The 25,978-nt window shown below is 41.6% G+C and overlaps 1 protein-coding gene across 3 annotated transcripts in view; it reads right to left on the minus strand.

Annotated features, from left to right (window-relative positions):
* The window catches only part of LAMA3 (laminin subunit alpha 3), a 274,538-nt gene that overhangs the window by 141,827 nt on the left and 106,733 nt on the right, over window positions 1–25,978 (minus strand). For all 3 annotated transcript variants that reach the window (XM_030810644.1, XM_012506378.2, XM_030810643.1), the window contains 6 exons: window positions 9,091–9,228; window positions 6,520–6,566; window positions 5,143–5,242; window positions 4,416–4,468; window positions 4,083–4,188; window positions 3,186–3,285 (listed from right to left, as the gene is read on the minus strand). In XM_030810644.1, the coding sequence (XP_030666504.1) occupies window positions 3,186–3,285; window positions 4,083–4,188; window positions 4,416–4,468; window positions 5,143–5,242; window positions 6,520–6,566; window positions 9,091–9,228 (544 nt within the window). The remainder of the gene's footprint in view (window positions 1–3,185; window positions 3,286–4,082; window positions 4,189–4,415; window positions 4,469–5,142; window positions 5,243–6,519; window positions 6,567–9,090; window positions 9,229–25,978) is intronic.

Raw genomic sequence — 25,978 nt, forward strand, 5'->3', positions numbered from 1 at the left:
ACATAAACATTCACATAAAACACACTCAACACCTACTAATTCCAAGCATTAAGATGAGAAAATCATTTGGCACAAGCCATAGTGGTAGCATCCTTTAGTATGTTCTAAATAGTTGCCAACAATTTAGCAAAGTCAGATTAGGTTATTTACTGCTTATTTATTTAATCACTCATTCATTTATATATTCATTCACTCATTACATAAATATTAATATCTATGTGCCAGGCACTCTTGCTAAGGACCATAGGTATAATGATGAACATGACATAAAATATTTCATATGCTAAATTTACAAGTTAGATATATTTTTCTCGATATGTATTTTTTAATCATTAGAATGACTCTTCTATGCCTTGTTTTCTCTTAAACTATATGGCTATTAATGAATTCTTTTCAAGAGCTCAGCTGTGGTAGGCACAGAGAAGTATCCAAAATATTCCAACATCGTGCAGCATTAAACAAACTACTTAAAGTTCTCAAAAAAAAAAAAAAAGACACTTTGCCAATCCAGTCACAAGCTAATAGCAGTTAGTGGGTTTAATGCCATAAAGATGAATTTGTTAAAGGAAATAAAAGGCCATGCTCCTATACTGCAAATAGAATTAGGAATGCTTACAACTTTTCTGGAAGCAATTTATAAAGATCCTTAAAAATGTTCACACACATTGACCCAGTAATTCTACCTCCAGGAATCTGTTCTAAAGAAAGATTTTGTAGATAGTCAAAGAATTAACAAAAAAGAATGTTTAAAACAGTGAAGCCTTGGAAACAACATAAGTATACAATTATGAAATAAATTATAAAAAATTATATAACCATTTAAAATGTGAAGACTAATGATAATAGAAAATATTTATGATATGATGTGAAGAAATGAATGTGAATTATAAAAAATAGAATGCTAATTTTTAATTCATAGACAAGGTCTAGAAAAAATACACCAAAAATATTAAAAAGGGGTTATCTCTGGGTAGAGAAATGAAGATTTTTCTTTGCCTTTTTACTTTGATGAATTTATTAAAATTTGTTCACTGGACATATATTATATTTATTACCACAAGAATTATTCAGAAAATAAAGTAAACATGAATTCTTTCTACACTTGTCAGAAAACCTAAAAATTCTCTGATAAAACCAGAGAAAACATGAGGGGGAATTTAGCACAAAAGGATGCAAGATTGTCAAGTTGGAGACAAGGTGCTCCGGCAACCACGCTGTTGGTTTGCTAGCCTTTATTTCAGTTATCATGTACCACTAAATCCAAGGACATGCTCTAAACTTGAAGATATATGTATGTGTGCGTGTATCATGTAAAAAGTTAATATTCTTGCCTCAGGCTGGGTAATTTAATTCCTATTTGATTGCATTATTTTATGCTGAAAATCAATCACCTACATAGTTGGAAGAAGAAAAAATGTTTGCTGGTTAAGTAAGGGAGAAGCTCACTTTATCAACACCAGGGTGGAGCAAGATGAAACACAGGTGGAAAACATTTTTTATTTTTTTAAGATGGAGTCTCACTCTGTCGCCCAGGCTGCAGTGCAGCGGCACTATCTTGGCTCACTGCAACCTCTGCCTCCCAGGTTCGAGAAATTCTCCTGCCTCAGCCTCCAGAGTAGCTGGGATTACAGGTGTGCACCACCATGCCTGGCTAATTTTTTGTATTTTTAGTAGAGACAGTGTTTCACCATGTTGGTCAGGCTGGACTTGAACTCCTGACCTCAGGTGATCCGCCCGCCTTGGCCTCCCAAAGTACTGGGATTACAGGCGTGAGCCAAGAAAACGTTTTATGCAGGCATTTACAAAGCTGCCCTGGCCCATGGTGAGGCTCAATGGTCTTCAGGAAAACAAACCTACATTCATGCCTTCTTCACAGATCTTTTACTCCAAGCGTCCGACTGAGGGAAAGTGTGGTTGGGTTACTGTGACTTTTTTTTTTTTTTTTTTTTTTTGATTAGAGACAAGGTCTTGCTCTGTCACTCAAGCTGGAGTGCAGTAATGCAATCACAGCTCACTGCAACCTCAAACTCCTAGGTTCAAGCTATCCTCCTGCCTCAGCCTCCTGAGCAGCTAGGACTACAGGCATGCGCCACAGTGCCTGCCTAATTGTTGTATTTTTTTTTTATAGAGATGGGGTCTCACTATGTTGCTCAGGCTGGTCTTAAACTCCTGGCCTCAAGCAACTGTCCCAACTGGGACATCACTCCCGGCCTGCTCTGACTTTTAGAATTCAAATGTTGGAAACATTGAGGGAAAGGAGAGAATTACCTTGCTAAATACAATTTACCTTCACAACATAAAAAATTTCCTTATAAATCTGTTACTAATGCAAGTAGTGAAGGTACCTGAGATTCAGAAGTTATTTTTCTTCCCTTCACAGAGGAAAAATCATGGATGAAACATCAAGGTTTCAAAACATTTATAAACGGTAAAATATAATGGCTTAAGAAATGGAACAATACCATAGTTCCTATAGTTCCCCAGTCTCAATCTCCACCTCATTCCCTTGCTCCTATATTTCATTGTCACTTGCTTCTGCATGAGACAAAGTACTTCTTCCCCACTTTCAGAGTTTTCTTACCCTCTACCCCCACCGCAACCCTGGGGAACAACTTTGGCCTCTCTACTTCCTCACTCCTGGGTCCCAAGAGGGAAACAGGAACTGAACCTTATTAGCCCAGGCACCTGGGTGTGTGGTGGCACTCCCTCTTATGCCTTCTCTTATTGGCCCAAGCACCTGGGTATGTCGCACTGCCCCCTCTTATTCCCTTTCTTATTGGCCCAGGCAACTGGGTGTGTGGCACCACCCCCTCTTATTCCCTCTCTCCCTGGAGCGGGCCAATCTGTGGGCTCCTCCTGCTCCAACTTGCACATGGAGGTTGGGCCCTGAGAACCCACCTCATGCTTCCAGCTCTTGTCTTGACCGCCTGGTTTTTGTACCTGTGGGAACTTTCAAGTGAAGGTGCTTCATGGTCTACACAGTAGACCAGGCTTTATGGGCAAGGTAATCTCCTGTTTTAAACAACTCACACACAAATGTCCAGATTTCAATTGACATAGGACAGCTTCCCCTGCCTTCGATCTTTAGGGCTGCTTCTCTCTTCACCAGAGCTGTAGCACAGGCAGGAATGTCTAAGACCATCTTCTACACCCTGAACATGGGAAGAAGCCTCCCGAAAACTCACCGCTGGCACGCCTTTCCCACGACATGCTCTCGGCACTGGCACACTCCGGAGGGCCCGCTGCACACAGAGGACCATGCCCCACCAACGTCACATTGACACCCTGAAAGCCAGGAAACAGCAGCAGTTACCCCTTAAACCATTCCACACTGAGTGCCTCCCCTGCTGTACGAGAAAGGAAAACTAACCATCCCAGTGACACAGTACCTGCCTTCTTTCCTCTGCCACATCTATCTGGCCGGTGTTTGAAATCCTGGAAACTCCTAAACTAAAACGGTGTGTCTGCACTTGGAAATCAGATTCAACCACAAAGCCAAAAACAAAAACAAAATTAAAATGGTGTGTCTTTCCAAAGGTCTGCTTCTAAGTTGGACGCGGCTACTATAGGCCAGCTCAAATGCTGTTGTCCAATGCAAAGACGACGGCAGCCCAGGAGTAAATGCACTTCAGAAACAGTGCTGTTCTAAAGAACATGTGATAACCAGGGACTGAGCAAGAGATTCAAGAGTAGCCTTGGGGAGCAACTGTCCTGCAACTTTATTATTTAACACAACACTGTCTCTAAAAATCTGATGCTAGCATTTTTGATAATAGAAAATATATCTTTAAAATTACTAAATCTTGATATTATTTATAAAACTAACAGATGCCTTCCCATCCCAGTTATGTTTCTTATCATTAAACCCACAGTGTGCTGGTAGAAGAGAAGTAGAAACAGCCCCACTTGAAATTTACTAGTTTCAATGTAATCAATGTTTGGCCAAATTCCCTGGACAGAATGTTTCAGGGCCATTTGGTCAGAAAGTCTGTGTGAAGATGACAAACTCAGAAGAAATGTTATTCAGACCATCTTTGTCCATCAACATTGTGCTTTGCTCAGGGCCCACTGGACTTATTCACCTTGACACCCAAAGTAATTGCTCTTTTCCAAAGCAAAATATCCATCTTCACAAGTGTCGCAGGAATCGCCACCCACATGGGACTTGCAGTGACAGTCACCATCTCCCTGCAGAACAGTGAGCCAGATGACAACATTTGATACAATTACAGAATTCACTAATCTTCAAGATTGAAAACTGGCTCATTGTATAATAGGAAGCAGTGTAGCCAGGATCTGGAAAGAATTACCATGCACTGTAGAATGACAGAGGTACTAACACACACCCCCAGAAACCCCACAAGCAGTTGCTGTAGCATTCTGCTGTTGTCACATGAAAACTCAGCCCACTTTACCTGCCTACACTCTCCAGTTCCACTCACTGTTCCCGCCTTATGGCACTGGCATTCTGTGGAGATAAGAGAGCATCCTTGAACTAAGGGAGACACAAAAGACAGTTTCTGGCTCTGAGAATATTACACAGCTGCAACACAACGTGTGCAGTCGGCCTTGCCAGCGCAGTTCAACAGAATGAGAGTTTGCATCGCTGAGGCCTAAAATTGGACTGCTTTCTGAAGTTGGCAGAACAGACCAATCCACACTATCCATTTACAAAAAGTAACAGCTAGTTTATGGCTACTTCATGAGAAAAGCAGCAACATCATGGGATTTTTGAATGATTCCAATGCCAAGGTCATTACTGATATGCATGTATGAAAATACACTCTATTCAAGGTTATTCAGTATCCTTAACTTGGTGTTTTTAAGTCCTTACACTGGCTCCAATATAAGCATAAAATTAAAATTAAACCAGAAAAAGTAGATTATAAAAACAAGGACATAAAAACCATTTATCAAGTAGTTGCCTTCTCAAACAACAAAATACATACAGAAACAGGATAGAAATCCCTTGCTGAGATTTTGAAAAAGGCAGAAGTTCTGCCAAAAGTGGGGGGAAAGCATCAGAACCTTACATAGAATCTTGTCAAATTGAAGTGATTCAACAAATAGCTCTTTTGTGGATTTAGCCACTGAGGCAGAGAACATTACAATATAGTAAATTATGACATATAAGAAACCTACCTGAACATCCATTGGGGTTTTCTTTGTCCAGATTCCAATATAACGATTTGCAGCTGCTACAAGTAGGACCTTCAACATGAAGCTTGCATTGGCAATACCCCTTTGAATGAAAATCAAACAAACATTTGACATCTTGGAATTAAGACATGTTTTCAAACATGTGCGTGAGCAAAGACTTGTCACAGAAATATATTTTGGTCATGAAAAGTAATTAAGTGTATCCAGGGGGAAAAAATACTGGGTTGATTTCAACAGTCTGCTAATTGCTTTTGTTTATTTTTATTCATGTATTTGTTATACATGTAATCCTCATTTGTGGTTAAAAAGAAATTGGAAAATAAGGAGAAAGAAAATTTAAAAATCAATCTTATTTATAACATTGTCAATGTCTGTTGATACTTTTACATCATAGACTACCAATTTAAACAGAATAATGTCTGAATATTTAACACGTTGAAAATCAGTAAAGAATTGTTTATCTGAGAGTGCTTTTGTAATATGCAAGATTCACGGCCTTGCATCAATGTCATCAAGGCTTATGGGAAGGATGGCAGAACCTCTCTTTCACTCCATCCATTCTATGCCTAGAAGTCAGCATCTCTAGGCTCTGAGGCCAAGAAGACGGACAATTTCTAAATTATCTCAGAAAACCGTTCAGAATAGGCACGGTAGCTCTCGCCTGTAACCCCAGCACTTTGGGAGGCCGAGGCAGGCGGATCACCTGAGGTCAGGAGTTCGAGACCAGCCTAGCCAACATGGTGAAACCCCATCTCTACTAAAAATACAAAAATTAGCCAGGTGTGGTGGGGCGTGCCTGTAATCCCAGTTACTCGGAGGCTGAGGCACAAGAATCGCTTGAACCCAGGAGGTGGAGGTTGCAGTGAGCTGAGATCGCGGCACTGCACTCCAGCCTGGGCGACAAGAGCAAAAAAAAAAAAGAAAAGACAAGAAAAAAAATGTTCAGAATACCATGGTATTGTGCTTGGAATAATATAAAATAAATTGTAATTATTTTGTATACAGCCAACTTTATTTAACGTGTCCTTGGCCATTGATTTTCTCAATGTTATTAATTACATTTGTCAGACTTACATGCAGGGCTCCACAGAGGCAACACTCTCTGAGTAACCTACAAAGCTGCAGTAAAAGTTAAACTCTAGGACTCCAGAGTAACAAGTTTAACTAAATCTTATTCTTTTGTTTTTGAAAAAAAAAATCACAAAATCACATATGCTCTCTGAAAAACAACAATGACCTCTTTAAGCAATTTAGCCTTGGGTCTTATTTTAATTTCTGGAAGTGCCCACACTGTTAGTCCTTAATAGGATCAAAATAATAGAGATAATTAGAATTGCAACCCTTTTATAGTCTACTTACCAAATTGGAGTTGATGGTACCAGCTGGGTCACAAGCACCGCTGGAACCTGAATATGATTCAGAAATTTTTAAATTATCTGGTAGTTTGTTTTTCTCTTTGTTTTGATGTTTCAAGTTTTAAACATTTTGTTTTCAAAAATAGTGTATCTACATTTATATTTTCGATAGATGTGTGGCAAAGTCTGCATGCAATTCATAGGCATCTTGAATGACACTTATGGTCCTTAATCCCCAAATTACCTCTTTTGCCACTGAACAAATCTCTATCCTGTCTACTCATGATGAAGGAGGAGATTAGGGAAAGATTCTAAAATTTTGAGCATCATTAGTATTGTCCAGAAGAGGGCAATATTGTACCAAGAGATTTTTAATTGCCCATTTAAAAGACATTCTAGAATTTCTAAGTACATCTTTAATTATCACACCTCCTTGTTCCCACCCATACTAAAGTTATTTATAAAATCAATTGGTTTGTTTTCCTGACTTAGTATAACACTACAAACCAAATATAATCTCTCTTCAATAAATTGGGATCTTGCAATGTTTCAGTATTACAATTACACAGTGTTTGAACTGGGTAAGTCTGTTCTGAGTCTGGTTTTTCAAATCATTTAAATAAATCCATAATAGGATCTTGTTTCCTTATAAATTGTTCCTTAACCCTATTGGCTTTGTTTGTTTCTGTCTGCCTCAGCTTCCCCTTGATGATTCTCATTCTCTCTCTCGCTCTCTTTTTTGAGACAGGATCTTGCTCTGTCTTCCAGGTTGGAGTGCAGTGGCACGATCATAGCTCACTGCAGCCTCCGATGCCTGGGCTCAAGTGATCCTCTCACCTCATCCTCCTGAGGAGCTGGAACGACAGGCATGCACCACCATGCCCGGTTATTTTTAAAAATATTTTCTAGAGGCTAGGAGTGGTGGCTTACGCCTGTAATCCCAGCACTTTGGGAGGCCCAGGCAGGCAAATCACAAGGTCAGGAGATCAAGATCATCCTGGCTGACACGGTGAAACCCCATCTCTACTAAAAATACAAAAAATTATCTGGGCATGGTGGCACGTGCCTGTAATCCCAGCTACTCGGGAGGCTGAGGCAGGAGAATCGCTTGAACCCGTGAGGCGGAGCTTGCAGTGAGCTGAGATCGTGCCACTGCACTCCAGCCTGGGGGACAGAGCAAGACTCTTGTCTCAAAAAAAAAATAAATAAAATAAAAAATAAATAAAAATTCTAGAGACAGGATCTCATTATGTTGCCCAGGCCCAACTCCTGGCCTCAAGCAATCCTCCCGCCTCAGCCTCCCAAAGTGCTGGGATTACAGGCATAAGCCACCCTGCCCTGTCCTCTCTTTCTCTTCTGATGTTCTCCTGTTCCCTGCATTTTTCCGTAATACCCAACACAAATTTCCAGCTGTTTTTTTTCCAGGCCCAGCCTCGGGTTCCTCTCTAGGACACAAACATTGCCATCTAGCCCTGGGATGACTGTGGCTGCTCAGCTTCTCTGCCAGGCAGCCACAGCACTTCCTTCCACTCCTGAGGCCCATGGAGGTGAGCAGACCCATGCAGGATGCCCTCGCATCCTAGGGACCTTCAGGTCTTTTGAAAGGCAAGCACCCCCTCTGACTGCCTGCTGCAACTTCCACCCTCAAGGAAACCTGGTCTCCAGAGGATTCTGGTTAGGAAGATTCTGGGAAATGAAGTCAGTCCTGTCTTCAAAGGGCAGGAAGGGGTCTGAGAAACCACATTCTCCTGATGGATAGTCTGGGTCAGCCTTCCACAAATACCTCTTCACAGTAGCAAGAGTCCTCTGAAATTGACAAGAGCTACTGATCTGCTCTCTGGCTGCACACACCAGGGAGCTCAGGGAAATTTGTGGACATCTCATTTCTGTCCCCTCTGCCATGGTACATGGGCAACCCTTAATCTCTCACATCAACAGAGGGATGAATACCAACCACATCTCACAGCTGCAGGCTTGGTTTTCATCTCCCCCTCAGTGCACTCTACAAACTGCATAGACTCCAGTGCATCCCACCCACCTTCCCCAACACTTGGGCTGAAGTACGATGACACGGTCCCCCAGAAGGCCAGAGGAGGGCAGGGAGAGAGGCCCGAAACACAGCAAAGGTTCTGCTAAGCCTGCTGGCAACCGGATCTATTAGAAACATTACAGTGCTGCCAGCATTAGCACTACAAGCTGGGAGCGAGAGAAGGCATGATGCCTTGGGACTGAAGACAACAAATGGCCCCTTTAACTCAAAGGAGTCACCTATGCCACAATGCTATCCACAGAAAACGGACATGTGAACCAGGAAACCCACATGTATAGCACATGGAAATTGACATTCTTTTTAGTTAAAAAATCATTTCTGGATTCCTTTGAGGGTACATATATGATATATGTGTTTTCAAACCAGACTTCAACAGGGGACGAACCAGGGAAACTAGATCTGTGAAAGCAGGATGTAGGGGTGGCCAGTGGTGAGTCTGTGGGGGATTTGCAGGCTTCTCTGGGAGGCTGGCTGTACACACTTCAGAGAGGAACTAGCCCTCTAGCAATCTGCTGGCTTTCCTACCTTGGCAGTGGGGGAAATCATAGGCTCCTGAGAGACACCTGTCACACCGCTGTCCTGTAACTCCTGGCCGACATTCACACTGTCCAGTCACTGAGCTGCAGGGCATCTGGTAGGATCCAAGGGCTGAACACCAGCAGGCTGGATGAAAGAATTCAATCAGACTTAGGCGGGGATTGCAGGTATAGGAGGGGGAAGAACCACGTCCCAGAGCAGATCATGAGGGTGGAGCCAGAAAGACCCAAATGCAAGTTCCAGCTCCACTTCTTATGAGATCAGGAACCTGAAACAAGCCACTCAACTGCTCTAAGCCTCAGTTTCTCCTTCCTTAAATGGAAGTGATACTAACTTTTATTTGATAACTTGTTGTGAGGATTGCATAAGACAATACTTAAAAGAGCTTGGGACAATGCCTATCATAGCGAGCACTCAATAACTGCTAGTTTGTATTGCTGTCATGAATTTCATATTCAGCAAGATTTGCAGGTGCTGGGTGATGGTTTTGGGGATTCTACTCACCTACAGAAACTGGTATTTGTAGGAGGAGGATGCAGGGAACAACTGATGGGGGATGTGACTCACTGGGGGGCCACTTTAATTCCATATCCCACTTGATATTCCATATCAAGTGCAAGCCATTCCAGGCCAGATCAGCCTACAACTGTCCCTGATTTTCTCTTTCCTCCTCTCTTTATACCTATTTTCTCAATGTCTAGTGTAGTTAAGTTGTCATGGAAAAAATGGTGCAGGCAACATTGAAATGGATAGGAAAGGCATCCTAGTTTCCTCCCTCCCCCAAGCTGTTACCATGATCTTTGGCTAAGTGATGAATAAACATGTGTGGATGGAGAGAACAGATGCTGGCCATTCATTCTCCTCTTGGCCCCCTTCCCACTGGATCAGGTCCCTACTAGCCTCTATGAGACTAGACTTCTATGGGCTGGAGTTACACAAGGTCATCCCCATTTGCATTGCAAAAACCCTTCTTCTAGAGAGGGATGAGCAGTGGAAATGACCTGACTGACTTCTCCGGCTGAAGAGCTCTACATCTTAAGAACTGAAAGAAACTAGAGAGAGCATCTCATTGAATCCCATTATTACATGGTGAAGTTCAGAAGTTAAATGGCATTTTTAAAGTCAATGGATTAGTCTCTAATAAAGGGCTTCAGTCTTTGGAGTCAGACACATCTGGATTCCAGTACCAGCTGTGCCACTTAACAGCCCTACAATCACGGCTAGTTGCTTAGCTTCTTTAAGCCTCAGTTTCCTCTTCTGTAAACTGGAGCTGATAATAGCACCTACTTTATGAAATCATCAGAGAATCATCAGCAATAAGGCACTGAGAACGATGCTTTGCACAGCCGAAATGCTCAGGAAGTGTTCACACTTATTAACATTATTATTCTAATTACCCAAGTCCCCCAGTGCTTGGGGAGGTGCTCTTTACACTATCCCATACTGAATTAATGAAAATCAATGAATTAGTATATCTGACTTCCAAATTTTTATCCAGTGTAGTGTACACAGTAAAAGATACAACCTTGTTTGCAAGGTTTCAAAAATTCCATGCTGGTTAGAGCCTTAGGAAAGAAAAGATTCATAAGGTAAAGCCCCAATTCTGGTAATTTATTTACAGGTAGCCTTGGAATCTAAGCCTTGGCACATGGGGCCCCCACAGGGACAAGACCATGTTATTTTCATTCTCTGTGATAGCCCAGCCCGTGTATGGTGAATTTCTCTGTAAGTGCTTTTTAGTAAATGATGGTGAACAACAGAATTTACCTGTGTTGTCATCGGAAACGTAAAAGAAACTCTCACTGATGGAGGGGAACTAAGCTAGTTAACTCACTTACAAATTACCTGGGAGTTTCAACAGGCTATGTGACTTGTTCAGAGACACAAGTACTTGCAGACCCGGAGAATTTACTACCATTTCACTTTCCTATTTCACAGTCATCCACCCAGCAGACATTGATTGAAGGCCTACTGTGTTCCAGCAGCACCCTTGCTAGGTGTTATGGCGGAGGTAAATACAAAAACACATATAGTTAGCCTTCCATATCTGTGGGTTCCGGATCCGTGCATTCAAACACAGATCAAAAATATTCAGAAAAATACACAACTAAAAAATAACAAAAATAATACAAATAAAATAATAATGCAATATAACTATTTATGTAGCATTTACATTATGTATTATAAGTAATCTAGAAATTTAATTTATATAGGAGGATGTGTGTAGTTTATTTGCAAATACTGTGCCATTTTATATCAGAGACTTGAGTATCCTTGCCTTTTGGTGTCCATGGATGGTCCTGGAACCAATCCCCCATGGATACTGGGTGTTGACTGTATTCCCTGATCTCTAAGACCTAAAAGTCCAGAAGAAAGACTAGAGAATGACTGACATAGCACAAAGCACCCCCACAAGACACTACCCACTCCATATAAAGCATGCCTAATGCTCCCCTAGCTATTGGCAGACAAAAGGACAAACACTCAGATCTCCTACTGCCATTTCCACCTGTCTTCTCTCATGGCCCATAGTCCCAGCTGGCCTGTCTGCAGAGGTTAAGTCTCAACCTAGTGGCAGAATTCTGAGGAAATGTTCTTGGGTTCTACAGTGGTTAATTTTGTGTCAACTTGGCTAACTATGTTGCCAAATGGTCAAACACTAGTCTAGATGGTGCAATGAAGGTATTTTTTAGATGAGATTAACATTTAAATCAGTAGACTTTGAGTAAAGCAGATTATCTTCCATCATGTGAGTGGGCCTCATCCAATCAGGTGAAGGGCTTAAGAGAAAAAGACAGATGTCCACCAAGGAAGAAGGAATTCTGCCTACAGATTGCCTTTGGACTCAAGCTGCAAAATCACCTCTTGACTGCATCTCCAACCTGTTAGCCTACCTTGTAGATTTGGGACTTACCAGCCCCTACAACTGTGTGAATCAAGTCCTTAAAATAAACCTCTCCCCATCCCTACACACACACACACACACACACACACACTCATACAATATATATTATATGTACATAGATAAGTAGATAAGATGTACCACTATATCTATATCTATCTACGTACCTATCTATCTATGTAAAGAACCCTGACTAATACAGATTTTGGTACCAAGAGAAGTATTCTTAGAGGACCAGAATTTTTTTAAATTCATAAATACAGGTAGGGTCTCACTATGTTGCCCAGGCTGGTCTCAAACTCCTGGCCTCAAGTGATTCTCCCACATTAGCCTCCCAAAGTGCTGGAATTATAGGCATAAGACCATGCCCAGCCAGGAACAGAATTTTAAGAATAAATTCTCTGAATTGGTTTGAGGGTTTCTGGAATTGGTTCTCTAAATGACTAGATTTAGAAGCACTAATGACTCTAGTTCCAATAGTGAATAAAGCACTGATAGTCATCGGTGTGATGTGGTAATAGAGATACACAAAAATATCACTATTAGATACTCCTAATCAAATAATTATGATAGGCAAGGCTCTGGGTGACCACGTATTTGATAACAGAACATTTCCATCAAACTAATGGGCATAATGAGCTTGGCTGGTTGCTCCTAATTGGGCTGGACAAAGTGGGAAAGAAACGGAGTTGAGGGATTTGAATTCCCACTCAGATGCAGTATAAATTACCTGAAAGTTTCTATGCCTTCCTAGAAAGAAATCCTTATCTCCTACAGCTTCAGAGCTGAGACTGCAGAAAACCAAACCAAGAATCTTCATCCTGCGAGGTGTGAACTGCAATGCAAGTTAAATTCCAAACCTTGCAGAGTATCTGCTGTTAAAGTGGGGGCATAGATTGGGAAGGAATAGGACTTTGAAAATTGGTTTGGGGACATATGGGAAGATCATGATGAAGATGGGGACACTGAACCCCCAAATTCCAATGAGTCTTCTTTGTCAGAAGAAGCAACTGCACCCCCCGACCCACATTTGAGCAGGTTAACCCTGCTTTGCCCGAGAAAACTGTAATGGCCTCCCCTGAGGGAGCTGTCATGGAAGACCCTACTGATTCTCTTCAGGACCCACCCCCATCCCACTTTCCTTATCACCTGATAACTGGACTCAAATCCCAGTAAGCCCTGAAAGGTGAAGTACAAAGTATGACCCATGAGAAGGTACAATACACTCCAAAAGAACTAAATGATTTTTCCAATTTAAACAGACAGACAGCAATTTGAGGAATATCTGTGAGAATAGATGTCAAGGGTGTGGAAACTGCTGCCATCAAATTGGAAACCTAAGTGCAATGGGGGTAATTGGGCCCCAGGTTGGCGGCAGCCAAGTGGTGGCAATAAACCACCAAAAGCAAGGTGGATATGGTTACCATAATGGACAATGGAGTTGAAACAGCAGTCAAAATAGTCTGACTCAGAGACCTATGCTGACTAGTTGATCATGGTGTTCCTGGAAGTGAAACAGATGGGAAGTCTAGCAAATTCTGACTTGCTTTGTAGAAGTGGAAGAGTTGTAGGTCAAATGAACAAGTCTAACTTGAAACATAAAAATACAGTCATGTCCCCTCAATCAATTTCCAGACCTGAGCTGGTTTACAGACCCAGAACTCTTTGAATGAAGGGGAGAGTAGGTACTATTGTGGAAGAACTCCACTCCGCTGTCAAACATTTATAAGGTAAATCTTTCTCCCAGCCTTTTCCAAAGGGACCTATGGCCTTTTACCAAGGTGACTATACACTGGCAAAAAGGAAATAATCAGATCTTTCTATTATTTCTATTATTGGACATCAGCTCTAAATTGACACCAATTCTAGAAGACTCAAAATGTCACTGTGGCCCTCTAGTCAGAGTATGGGTTTATGGGGGTCAGGTGATCAATGAAGCTTTAACTCACGTCCATCTTATAATGAGGGCAGTGGGTTCCTGAACTCAGCCTGTAGTTATTTCCCCAGTTCTGGAATTCATAACTGGAATATACATCCTCAGCAACTGACAAAATCTTCACGTCGGTTCCCTGACCTATGGAGTGGAAGTTATTATGATGGAAAAGGTCAAGTGGAAGCCATTAGAACTGCCTCTATCTAGGAAAATAGTACAACCAAAAGCAATACATCATTTCTGCAGGAATTGCAGAGATGAGGGCTACCATCAAAGACTTGAAAGATGAAGGGTGGTGATTCCTACTGCTTGCCCATTCAATTCATCTATTTGGCCTGTACAGAAAATAGATGGATCCTGGATAATGATAATAGATTATTATAAACTTAACCAGGTAGCAACTCCAATTGCAGCTGCTATACTAGATGTGGCTTCATTGCTTGAGGAAATTAACATATCACCTGACACCTGGAATGCAGCTGTTAGTCTGGCAAATGCTTTTTTCCTTCACACCTTTAGTAAAAACCAACAAGCAGTTTGTTTTCAACTGGCTAGGCCAGCAATATACTTTCACTGTCTGTATTAGGCTATTCTTGTGTTGCTATAAAGAAATACCTGGAACTAAGTAATTTATGAAGAAAAGAAATTTAATTGGCATAGTTCTGCAAGCTGTACAGGAAGCATGGTGCCAGCATCTGCTTCTGGTGAGGGTCTCAGGGAACTTACAACCCATGGCAGAAGGTAAAGAGGAGCCAGTACATCACATAGCAAGAACAGAAGCAAGGTAGGGGGAGGTATCACACACTTTTAAACAACCAGATCTCAAGTGAACTCAGAGAGAGATCTCACCCACTATCAGGAGGACAATACTAAGCCATTCATGAAAGATCCATCCCCATGACCCAAACACCTCCCACCAGGCCCCACCTACAACATTGGGGATCAGATTTCAACACGAGGTTTGGAGGGGGCAAACATCCAAACTATATCACTGTCCTACATCAGGGGTCTATCAACTCTGGTCTTGTGTCATAATTTAGGTCACAGGGATCTTGATCACCTTTCCCTTCTATAAGGCATCACATCGGTCTATTACATTGATGACATTATGTTAAGTGGAGCTAGTGAGCAAGAAGTAGAAACTACTCCTTCCCATGTGCAACCTTCCTAATATGTTTGATATGCATCTTTTTGTTTGTATGTGCTTTTAGAAAATGTTTATTGTTTTGTGTGCAAAAAAAAAAATTTAAAAAAAAAAAGAAAAATGATATAGGTCAGAAACTTGGACCCACATAAAGAAAGGAAGAGCACTGGAGAGAAAATAAATGAAGATAAAAAAAAAAAAAAAAAGAAACTACTCTAGACTTATTGGTAAGACATTTGGGTGTCAGGAGGTAAAAATAAAATCTAATAAAAAATCCAGAGTCTTCTACCTCAGTTAAATTTCTAAGGGTCCAGTAGTGTGAGTCCCAGAACAAGGGAAGGCTCTGCAGCAGGTCCAGGCTGCTGCGTAAGCTGCTCTGCCACTTAAAGCATACGACTGAGCAGATCTAATGGTGCTTTTAAGTGTCAGTGGCAGATAGGGATGCTTTTTGGAGCCTTCAGCAGGCCCACATAAGTGAATCACAGTGCAGACCCTTAGGATTTTGGAGCAGAGCCCTGCCACCCTATGCATATAAGCCAGCCTCTGCAGATAACTTTTTTTTGAGAAATGGCTTTTCATTTTCTACTGGGTCTTAGTAGAGACAGAAGGCTTAACCATGGGCCATGAAGTCACTATGTGATGTGAGCTGACCATTATGAACTGGGTGTTATCTGACCCACGAAGCCATAAGTTTGGCAAGCACAGCAGCATTCCGTCATCAAATGGAAGTGGTATACATAAGATTGGACCCAAGCAGCCTCTACACAAGTAAGCTATGCAAAGAATGCCACACTCCACACTCCTGCTACATTCCACATCTACAGCATTATGGTGAGTTCCTTGTGATCAGTTAACAAAGAAACAGAAAACTTAGGCCTGTTTTAGACCAGGTACTGCAAGACATGCAGGCATTACCTGAAAGTGGACAGCTGCAGCACATTTGCGCCTTTCTGGGACATCCTGAAGGACAGTGGTGAAGGGAAATCCTCCCGGTGGGGAGAACTTTGAGCAGTGTGCTGGTTGTTCACTTTGCTTGGAAGGAGAGATGGCCAGATGTGAAATTACATATTGATTCATGGTCTGTGGCCAATTCTTTGACTGGATGGCTAGGGACTTTGAAGGAACATGATTGGAAAATTGGTGACAGGGAGATCTGGGGAAGGGTCTGAGTGAAAACCCCCTCTAAATGGCTAAGAAACATGTCCTATGTGAATGCTTCCCAAGTAGACAGGAGGATCTGTTCTGTAGACACCAGGCAGCCTCTGTCCCATCCACTTCTATCATTGTCCAGTGGGCTCACAACAAAGTAGCCATGGGGGCAGGGATGGAGTTTATCCCTGGGCTCAGCAAAATGTACTTCCAGTCACCACAGCTGAGTTCCCAGTCTGCGAGCAGCAGAGACCAACACCAAGTCCTCAATATGGCACCACTCTCCAGGGTAATCAGCTGGCTACCTGGTGGCAGGTTAATTACTTTGGACTGTTCTATCATGGAAAGGGAAGTGTTTTGTTCTTACTGGAATGGACACTTACTTGGATACAGAAATTCCTTCTCTGCATGCAATGCTTCTGTCTAAACTACATTTGTACACTTACAGAATGCTTTATTTACTGTCATAGTATGAACATAGCATTGCTTCTGAACAAAGAACTCGCTTCACAACAAATGGAATGCAGCAGTGAGCCCATGGTCATGGAATTCACTAATCTTACCACTTTCCCCACCATCCTGAACAGGTGGCTTAATACAACAGTGGAATGGCCTTTTGAAAACTCAGTTACAGTGCCAGCTAGGTGGCAGTACCTTGCGGGGCTGAGGCAAGGTTCTCCAGAAAGCGGTATCTGCTCTGAATCATTGTACAACATATGGTTTCTCTGATAGCCAAGATTCACGAGTTCAGGAATCAAGAGGTAGAAATGGGAGTGGCATCACTCACTATAAACCCTAGTGATCAACTAGCTTCCAATCCCAGCTGCCTTCTGCTCTGGTGGTCGAGAGGTCTTAGTTCCAGAGGAAGAAATGCTTCTACCAGGAGACGTGACGATCATTCTATTGAACTGGAAGTTAAGACTGCTACCTGGTTTCCTCATTCCTCTGAATCAACAGACGAAGATAGAAGCAATTGTGTTCCACTAATTACCAAGGGGAAAATTAACTGCTCTTCAAAAACGGAGGTAAGGAAGAATATGTCTAGAATACAGGAGATGACTTAAGGTGTCTCTTAGTATTACCATGTCTTGTGATTAAAGTCAATGGAAAACTACAACCCAATTCAGGCAAGACTACTGATGTCCTAGACCCTTCAGGAATGAAGATTTGTGTCACTTCACCAGGTAAAGAACCATGAGGTGCTTGCTGAGGGCAAAGGGAATATGGAATGGGTGGCAGAAGAAGGTAGTTACAAGTACAGTTTGAGTATCCCTTATCCAAAGTGCTTGGGACCAAACATGTTTTAGATTTTTTATTTTTTCAGATTTTGGAATATTTGCATTATACCTGATTGGGCATCTCAAATTTGAATATTCAAAATCCAAAATTTTCCAATGAGTATTTGTTTTGAGCATCGTGTCAGCACTCAAAAAGTTCTGGATGTGGGAGCATTTTGGATTTTTACATTTAGGATGCTCAACTTATACCAGCTATGACCATGTGACCTGTTACAGAAATTAGTATTTGTAATTGTAGTGAGTATTTCTTTCTATTTTGTTATGAATATGTTTTTTCTGTATATGTGTATGTTATATGTATGTAAAACAAAAATCTTTGTTTTCCAACTGAACAGCAAAAAATAAAATAATGTGATTTAAAAGTGGGCAAAGGATATAAATAGACATTTCTAAAAAGAAGACATACAAAAGGCCAACAAGTATACAAAAAAATGTTCAACATCACTAATCATCAGGGAAATGAAAATCAAACCCACAATGAGATATCATCTCTGTTAGAATGGCTATCATCAAAAAGACCAAAAATAGCAAATGCTGGAAAGGATGTGAAGAAAAGGAAACTATTATACATTATTGGAGGGAATGTAAATTGGTACAGAGATTATGGAAAACAGTATGGAGGTTTCTTTAAAAACTAAAAGTAGAACTACCATACAATCTAGCCATCTCACTACTGATTATCTATCCAAAGAAAATGGAATTCGTATATCAAAGGGACACCTGTGCCCCCATGGAAGTTTTTAGGCTCTAAAATGCAGGTAACTTTTTTTTTCAACTTTTAATTTAGGTTCAGAGGGTACATGTGTAGCTTTGTTAGTTATATGGGTAAATAGAGTGTTGCTGAGGTTTGGTGTATGAAACCAAAAAATCGCCCAGGTACTGAGCATAGTACCTGATAGGTAGTTTTTCAGCCTTCACCCACCTCTCATCCTCCTCCCTCTAGAAGTCCCCAGTGTCCTCCAGTGTCTATTGTTCTCATCTTTATGTCCATGTGTACTCAATGTTAAGCTCCTACTTATAAGTGAGAACATATGGTATTTGGTTTTTCTACTCCTGTGTTAATTTACTTAGGATAATGGCCTTCAGCTGCATCCATGTCACTGCAAAGGACATGAGTTCATTCTTTTTTATGGCTGCATACTATTCCATGGTGTATAAGTACCATATTTCCTTTATCCAGTTCACTGTTGATGGGCATCTAGGTTGATTCCATGTCTTTGCTATTGTGAATAGACCTGTACCCCCATGTTCACTGCAGCATTATTCACAATAATCAAGATATGAAGTCAACCTAAATGCCCATCAACAGATAAATGGATAAAGAAAACGAGGTATATATACACAGGGGAATACTACTTAACCATAAAAATGAATGAAATCCTGTCACTTACGGAAACATGGATGAGCCTGAAGGACATTATGTTAAATGAAATATGTCAGGAACAGAAAGATAAATTCTGCATGTTCTCACTCATATATAGAAGCTTAAAAAATTTGAGTTCATAGAAGTAGAGAACAGCACAATGTTTAACAGAGGCTCGGAAGTGTAGGAGGGGGTACAGGGAGAGATTGCTTAATGGATATGAAACTACAGCTAAATGAGAATACATTCTAGTGTTCCCTAATACTGTAGGGTGAATGTGGTTAACAATAATTTAGTGTATATTTTCAAAAAACTAGAAGAGAGGATTTTGAATGTTCACAAAACAAAGAAATGAATGTTCGAGGTGATAAGCTAACTACTGTCTTGATCATTACACACTGTATCCATGTATGGCAATATCACTCTGTACCCCATAAATATGTATAATTATTATGTGTCAACTAAAAATAAAAGGAAAGTCATCTTTTGTTTTCTTCCCTCTCTCATCTCCTTATCATTCAACCTAAGATGTATTGACTTAATACCACAGTATTGAAGTTACAGGATATCAAGGGGAAGCTCAAACGTCACCCGAGGATTTTATTTCTTCTACTGGGGAAAGGGTTAGTGTATTTTCGATTGTATACAGGATAGTTGTATCATGTTAGTCAGGATTGTGTCTTGTTATACTCTTTATTGACGTTTAAGTACTGTTTCAAGAAATGTATATGAGTGCCAAGTTGGCGAGGCAAGAACTAGTGTTGGGTAATTTTACATGTTAACTTGACTAGGCTATGATGCCCAGATGTTTGGTCAAATGCCAGCCTCAATGTCACTGTGAAGGTATTTTTTAGACAAGATTAACATTTAAATCAGTAGACTTTGAATAAAGCAGATTATTCTCCATCATGTGGGTGGGCCTCATCCAATCAGCTAAAAGTCTTAAGACAAAAAGACTAATGTCCCCTGAAGAAGAGGGAGGAATTCTGCCTCCAGACTGTCTTTGGACTTAAGCTGCAGAATCAACTCTTTTCTTGGCCTCTGGTCTGCCAGTCCAACCTACAGATTTCAGACCTGTCAGCCCTCACAATCGCATGAGCCAATTCCTTAAAATAAATCTCTCTCTCTCTCCATATGTACACACACACCTCTGATTAGTTCTGTTTCTCTGGAGAACCCTGGCTACTGCAGGCTTGTTCTGCTATTTCTGCCCTAAGGGAAAGTCAATGCAGAGGAAAACATCCATGCGGGCATTAGGGTAGCTGCCTGGAGCGCAGTGGTGGCAGCTCCACAGCATAACGTGAGTGACACAGACACTGGCCTTAGGACCACAGGGGTTGTCTGGGCAGCCAGAAGACCCAGTTACTCTTTGGAGGTAAAAACAAAGACTTGAACTTAAAAGCATTTGCAGTGTTTTAAAATTGTGAATTAATCTGGCAACACGCTTCTCATTTCAATCCAACTATTAGCAAAAACTGCCAAATCCCAAACACCAACTCTGGCATTGGCAGCCCTTTTCTCACTCTTGGAAATACTATAAGGCTTTAAAAATATTTCAATTCTGCTCTTTGTTTTGCTCTAGGTCCCTTGGAGTTTCCAGAGTATCTTACTTCTTGTCTACTCCTCATTGTTTCTGCTTTAAGAAACTTACTCTCAAGAAGAATACGAAATAAGGATCACCAAAAAAAGTCTTTAAAATAATGATCACAAAGGTCCTAGAGGACAGGGGCTTGTCTGTCATGCTCTTGAATGCCTTCCAGGATTAAATGTAGTCCTGTTCCACAGTACCTGCCAAATAGCTGGTTGTTACATGAGAGAATGAGTAACTATTGAAATCCTTCTTCAGGTCCAGCCCTGCATAATTCTTGATATGTGTTATCTCATTGTATCTTGCAACATTGCTATCAGACAGATATTGTCATGAATAATGCCTTCCTCTTCACCTGCAGTAATAAGCTCATGAGTGAAGCAACACTATATAGATTCTTGTAGATGATGGCCAAACAGAGCTCCTTAGTGCTTGAGGGATGCTCTTATTGCCCATGATCTTGTAGAAAGGCCGATTGGCACCTTGATCTTTAGTCAAAGCCAAAAGCCAGCCATCAGTTCCACAATACTTATCACTTCTCTGGCACTGGGCTTTGGATGAATTAAATCTACAGAAAATCTTTAGCCTTTTCTGACCGATCACCTCAATGTTCTCTTAAACAAAAATGAATTACAAGGAAGGGCCAGTTCAAGGCAAAACTGCACAAAACTTGGCTTCAGGCTGCTTCCCACTGCCAGCCCAGTGGTCTCTGGTTTTACCCTGGAAAGCCTGGGAGCCTCTCCCAGGAGCATCACAGCCAAAACCTTCCCTGGCACCATTCCTTGTTGGCGGGGCACTTGTCCTCCTCCCCTGGCCAGTGTCTGACTCAGGAGAGTATGTTAACAGGGAGGAGGAGGTTAATCTCTCACTGACAACATATTTATAGGACTTTTCTAAAGAAAGCCCTGATACCACAACCCAAAGACTACATCAGACTCTAATGGGGATGGTTCTGGGTCCTGGGTCAGGTCACGTCGGTGGGGTTGGGGGAAGCTGCACTTCTGGGTGCCTTCAGTTCATGTCATGAAAGGAACACCCGTTTCCGCATTCCTGCCTTCCTACCCTCTGTTCCCAGTACTAACTAGCTGCTGCCTAGCAAGCTGCTCCAGAAAAGGAGGGGAAAGGGGAATAGAAAGGAGGAAAAGAGGAAGAGGAAGAGGAAGAAAAAAATGAAGAAGAGTAGGGGAAAAAAGGAGGAGACAAAGGCAGGAATGAGGGATGGGGAGGAGAAAAAGGGAAGAGTAAACCCCCTAAATAACCAAATTAACAGTTGTATTCTGTGGTTGAAGACAGAGTCAAAAAACCCACAAACATAAACATATATTTTATATACATATAGACAGTTCTCAAATCTGTTCTCATATATATAATTTGATTAATTCTCCAAAAAAGAAAACCACAGGGCACTTCAGTGAGTCAAAGTCAAAATGAAAAAAACACTGCATTGTACTTAGGAAAGTCTGGAGTAAATTAATTTAATGCAAAACATAAATCCAGGACTGCAGTTGGCAAAAGCAGCTTAGAAGGGTTTTAAAATTCTCTTTAAAGAAGATTTTGAATTTTTTTTTTTTGAGACGGAGTCTCACTCTGTTGCCCAGGCTGAAGTGCAGTGGTGCAATCTTGTCTCACTGCAACCTCTGCCTCCCGGGATCAAGCAATTCTTGTGCCTCAGCCTCCCGAGTAGCTGGGATTACAGGCATGTACCACCACGCCCAGCTAATTTTTGTATTTTTTAGTAGAGACAGGGTTTTACCACATTGGCCAGGCTGGTCTAGAACTCCTGACCTCAGGTGGTGCGCCAACCTTGGCCTCCCAAAGTGCTGGGATCACAGGCTTGAGCCACCACACCTGGCCAGATTTGGAAAATTTTTAAAGCAAGAAAGAGCAAAGCTGTAAGAACACTTTTTGGCTAGAATATACTGGGCCAGCTGATACACCATGGTGGGCCATGGTGATTTGGTTGTAAATTTCAGTGAGTCAAGTAATCAATTCCCTCTAAAAAAAAAAATCACAATAGCGATCAGAAAAAAAGGTAGTTACAAGACAAGGAAGGCCATCACAGACAAAATGTTGCATCCTCCCAAACTCTTACCAGAATGGTTCAAACCCAAAACAACAAACTGCAAGGTACACCTCGACAGCACACGAGGCAGTGAATTTCTTGCACAGCTCAGAAAACAGCTCTTAAGCATGAGCAGGCTTCTCCAAGGCTGGATGTGTATGGATCAGTCCTTCACTTGAGCCATGACTTCAGACCACAGAGAATCCAGCAGAGGCTGACCCCAGACCTTCACCTGCCGGGGCCAGAAGCATGCCTGCTGGTGTCCTCCAGTCCCTCTCTGAGAGGCTTGATAGTCTTTTCCCTCTCATGCTTCTGGTGAGGTCAGAAGGGTTTGCTAGACCTTTAGAAGCAGAGGTCCAAATCAACTCTACCAAAAATATCAATGAGGCCAGGCGTGGTGGCTCATGCCTATAATCCCAGCACTTTGGGAGCAGAGGTGGGGGAATCACTTGAGCTCAGGAGTTAAAGATCAGCCTGGGCAATATAGTGAGATCCCATCTAAACATTTTAAAAATTGAAAAAAAATCAATGGGAAGATAAACACTTATTTTTAAAAAGGAGTCCTGGCTCTCCAACCATTTAAAAAAGAGATATGACATTATATTCATGTACTGTAGCTGATTAAAGAGCTTTTTACGTCAGATGTCAGTTTCTTAAGGAAAAGAATGCTACAGTTAGACCTCAAAGGGTTTCCCAATATTTCTTAGGATTGGTCACTTTGGGGAACTATGTTTTTTCAAAGAGCTGAGGATTTTACTGACACATAGTTTTGCCACCCTGTCTTGGCTATGGCACCCTGATTTTACTATGGGGGAACCTCTCTTCCCTTGCTCCATTCATGCTGTTCAGATGGTGTTGACCCCACTTCTAGTTCTGTGGATATGGGGGAAGACTCAGGTTTGGCCAATCAGAGCACTGAATTCCACGGCCACAGGACTAATTCCAGAACTGGCATGTGGTCCAATCAGAACCAGATGTGTCCTGGTGGAAAGTATACTCTTTTCCTAGTCTTGAACCTAGAAGGATACGTATTAGTCACCTTGAGCTGCCATAACAAAATACCATAGACTGGCTGGCTTAAACAATGGAAATTTATTTCTCCAGTTCTGGAGGCTGGGAAGTCCAAGATCCAGTTGCTGGCTAGTTCAGTTTCTGCTGAGGGCCTGCTTTCTGGCTTGTAGATGGCCACATTCTCACTGTGTCCTCACATGGTAGAGGGAGAGAAAGAGTGAATGAGCTATCTTGTGTCTCTTCGTATAAAGACATGAGTCCTATCAGATCAGGGCTCCACCCTTATGACCTCATTAAACCTTGATTACTTCCTTACTCCAAATACAGTCACATTGGGGGTTAGGGCTTCAACATATGAATTTTTAGGGACACAATTCAGTCCATAATAATGTGTGTCTAAGAGCTTCTGGCTGCCATTTTACAATCATCTGAGGCCTAAGAACGAAGCCAATATACAAGATAGCAGAGTTTATAGATTTAAAAAAAAAAATCTTTTAAGCCCCTAGATCAAGCTATTCCTGAAACTAAATATGCCTGGACTTTTCTATTACTGCCAAGAAGTTATTTTTGCCTTAAACAGTTTAGGTCTAGTTTTCTGTCACATGAAATTGTAAAGAGTCATAATTGACTCTCTAATCACCAAACTATTAACTACTAGTTAACTATTTTAACTATTAACATTCTAACTATTCAATCTAGTACTCTTACTCAAATGTATTTTATACTTTCCTTCCCAATGAAGCAGGTATATTAGACACAATTTAACTCTTTTTCATGACCTACAGCTATCACTATAAATGCCCATTTACTTAATCTAATAGTGATACCCTCAGTATCTTCAGAATTGGGTTAGCTTGTTTGCCCTTCATTCAGTGGCCCCAGGCTGCTATACATCTTAAGTTTCATGTCTGCCTGTCTGTTTTCTCCCTTGCTATGAATGTTTCGCCTCAATGATCTTTTCCCTGTCTTCTAATTTTATGTTTCTAATTTGCCATGCAATTGGCTTGCAAAACAAATAACTAAATTTAAAACAATTATTTTTAAAAAAGGGAGGGGGAGACTAGGCTGAGAGAGGGCCTATGGGATTCCTTCTGTGTGCATCTTTGGAGCTGTGCTTTTCCACTTGACAGAGGTTGTGGTGGTGGAGACCTAACTGCTTGGTTTTTACCTTTGCTCCAGATACATGGCCACATAACCAAATTCTAACTGCACGGAATAATACTCTGCTGAAGGTCAAAGAATTATAACATATATTTAAAAATAGGGTTTTTTGTGAAAATAATGTCGAGAGTTTGTATTTTTTTTAAGAAATCTACGTTTATATAAGCAGAATATTAAAAATAATAGAATTCCCTAGAAACAAATCAAAATCATGGAGTCCCTTTAAGGAAGCCATGGTAAATGAAGCCACATGGAGATGCAACTGACTGTTAGAAAATTAGTGTATCCAACAAGCACAACTCCTGCTGTCAACTAACTCCCACAGCCCTTTTCAATTTTACGTAGTGTGGGTGACTGTCTCCCTGCACCTAGATGAAAACCCTAGGAGATGAAAACTCTAGATGCACCTAGTGTAATTTGCATCTAGGAGAGATGAAAACTCTGCACCTAGATGAAAACTCTAGGCAGGGTTTGTCAGCACACTCTTAGGTAAGAGAACAGAAAGTAAGTAGAAATCAGTTTAAAGTCAAATCTCCTGTCCTCCAGCTCAGACCTGATTCAGGCCAAAATCCCACAGTAGGCAGGAAAGGTGAAGAGGTGGGTGGTAGGAGTGGGCTGGGGGTGGGAGTGGGCATTCTTTCCCTACAGCTGGCTTCAACTTGGTGGGAGAGGAAGAAGAGGGAAGAGGAAAGAACTGTTGTGGTGTCATGATATGTAGTGATTTTTGCCCAGTTTCTGGCTAGTAACTCCCATAGTCCTTGTTACAGTCTTTTTTGTTTTTTGAAACGGAGTCTCGCTCTGTCGCCCAGGCTGGAGTGCAGTGGCGCGATCTCGGCTCACTGCAAGCTCCTCCTCCTGGGTTCATGCCATTCTCCTGCCTCAGCCTCTCCGAGTAGCTGGGACTACAGGCGCCCGCCACCACGCCCAGCTAATTTTTTTTGTATTTTTAGTAGAGACGGGGTTTCACCGTGGTCTCGATCTCCTGACCTCGTGATCCGCCCGCCTCGGCCTCCCAAAGTGCTGGGATTACAGGCGTGAGCCACCGCGCCCGGCCAGTCTTTTGTTATAAGTTTGGGTGCATTAGGCCTTGGGACAGGCCTCTGACCTTCTCCTGGCCTCTTTTAACCTGCCCCAAGGCAGGACTCTAATCTTCCCCCACCTTGTGATTGTGGGTCTTAAGACTCTCCCCAGAGAGGGTCAAGTCTATACCCTGGGGGAAGGAATGCTGATGTCAGGAAGCTTCCTTAAAAACCCAAGAGGACAAG

This window comes from Nomascus leucogenys, chromosome 4, assembly GCF_006542625.1.
Source record: "Nomascus leucogenys isolate Asia chromosome 4, Asia_NLE_v1, whole genome shotgun sequence".
Taxonomy (NCBI): domain Eukaryota; kingdom Metazoa; phylum Chordata; class Mammalia; order Primates; family Hylobatidae; genus Nomascus; species Nomascus leucogenys.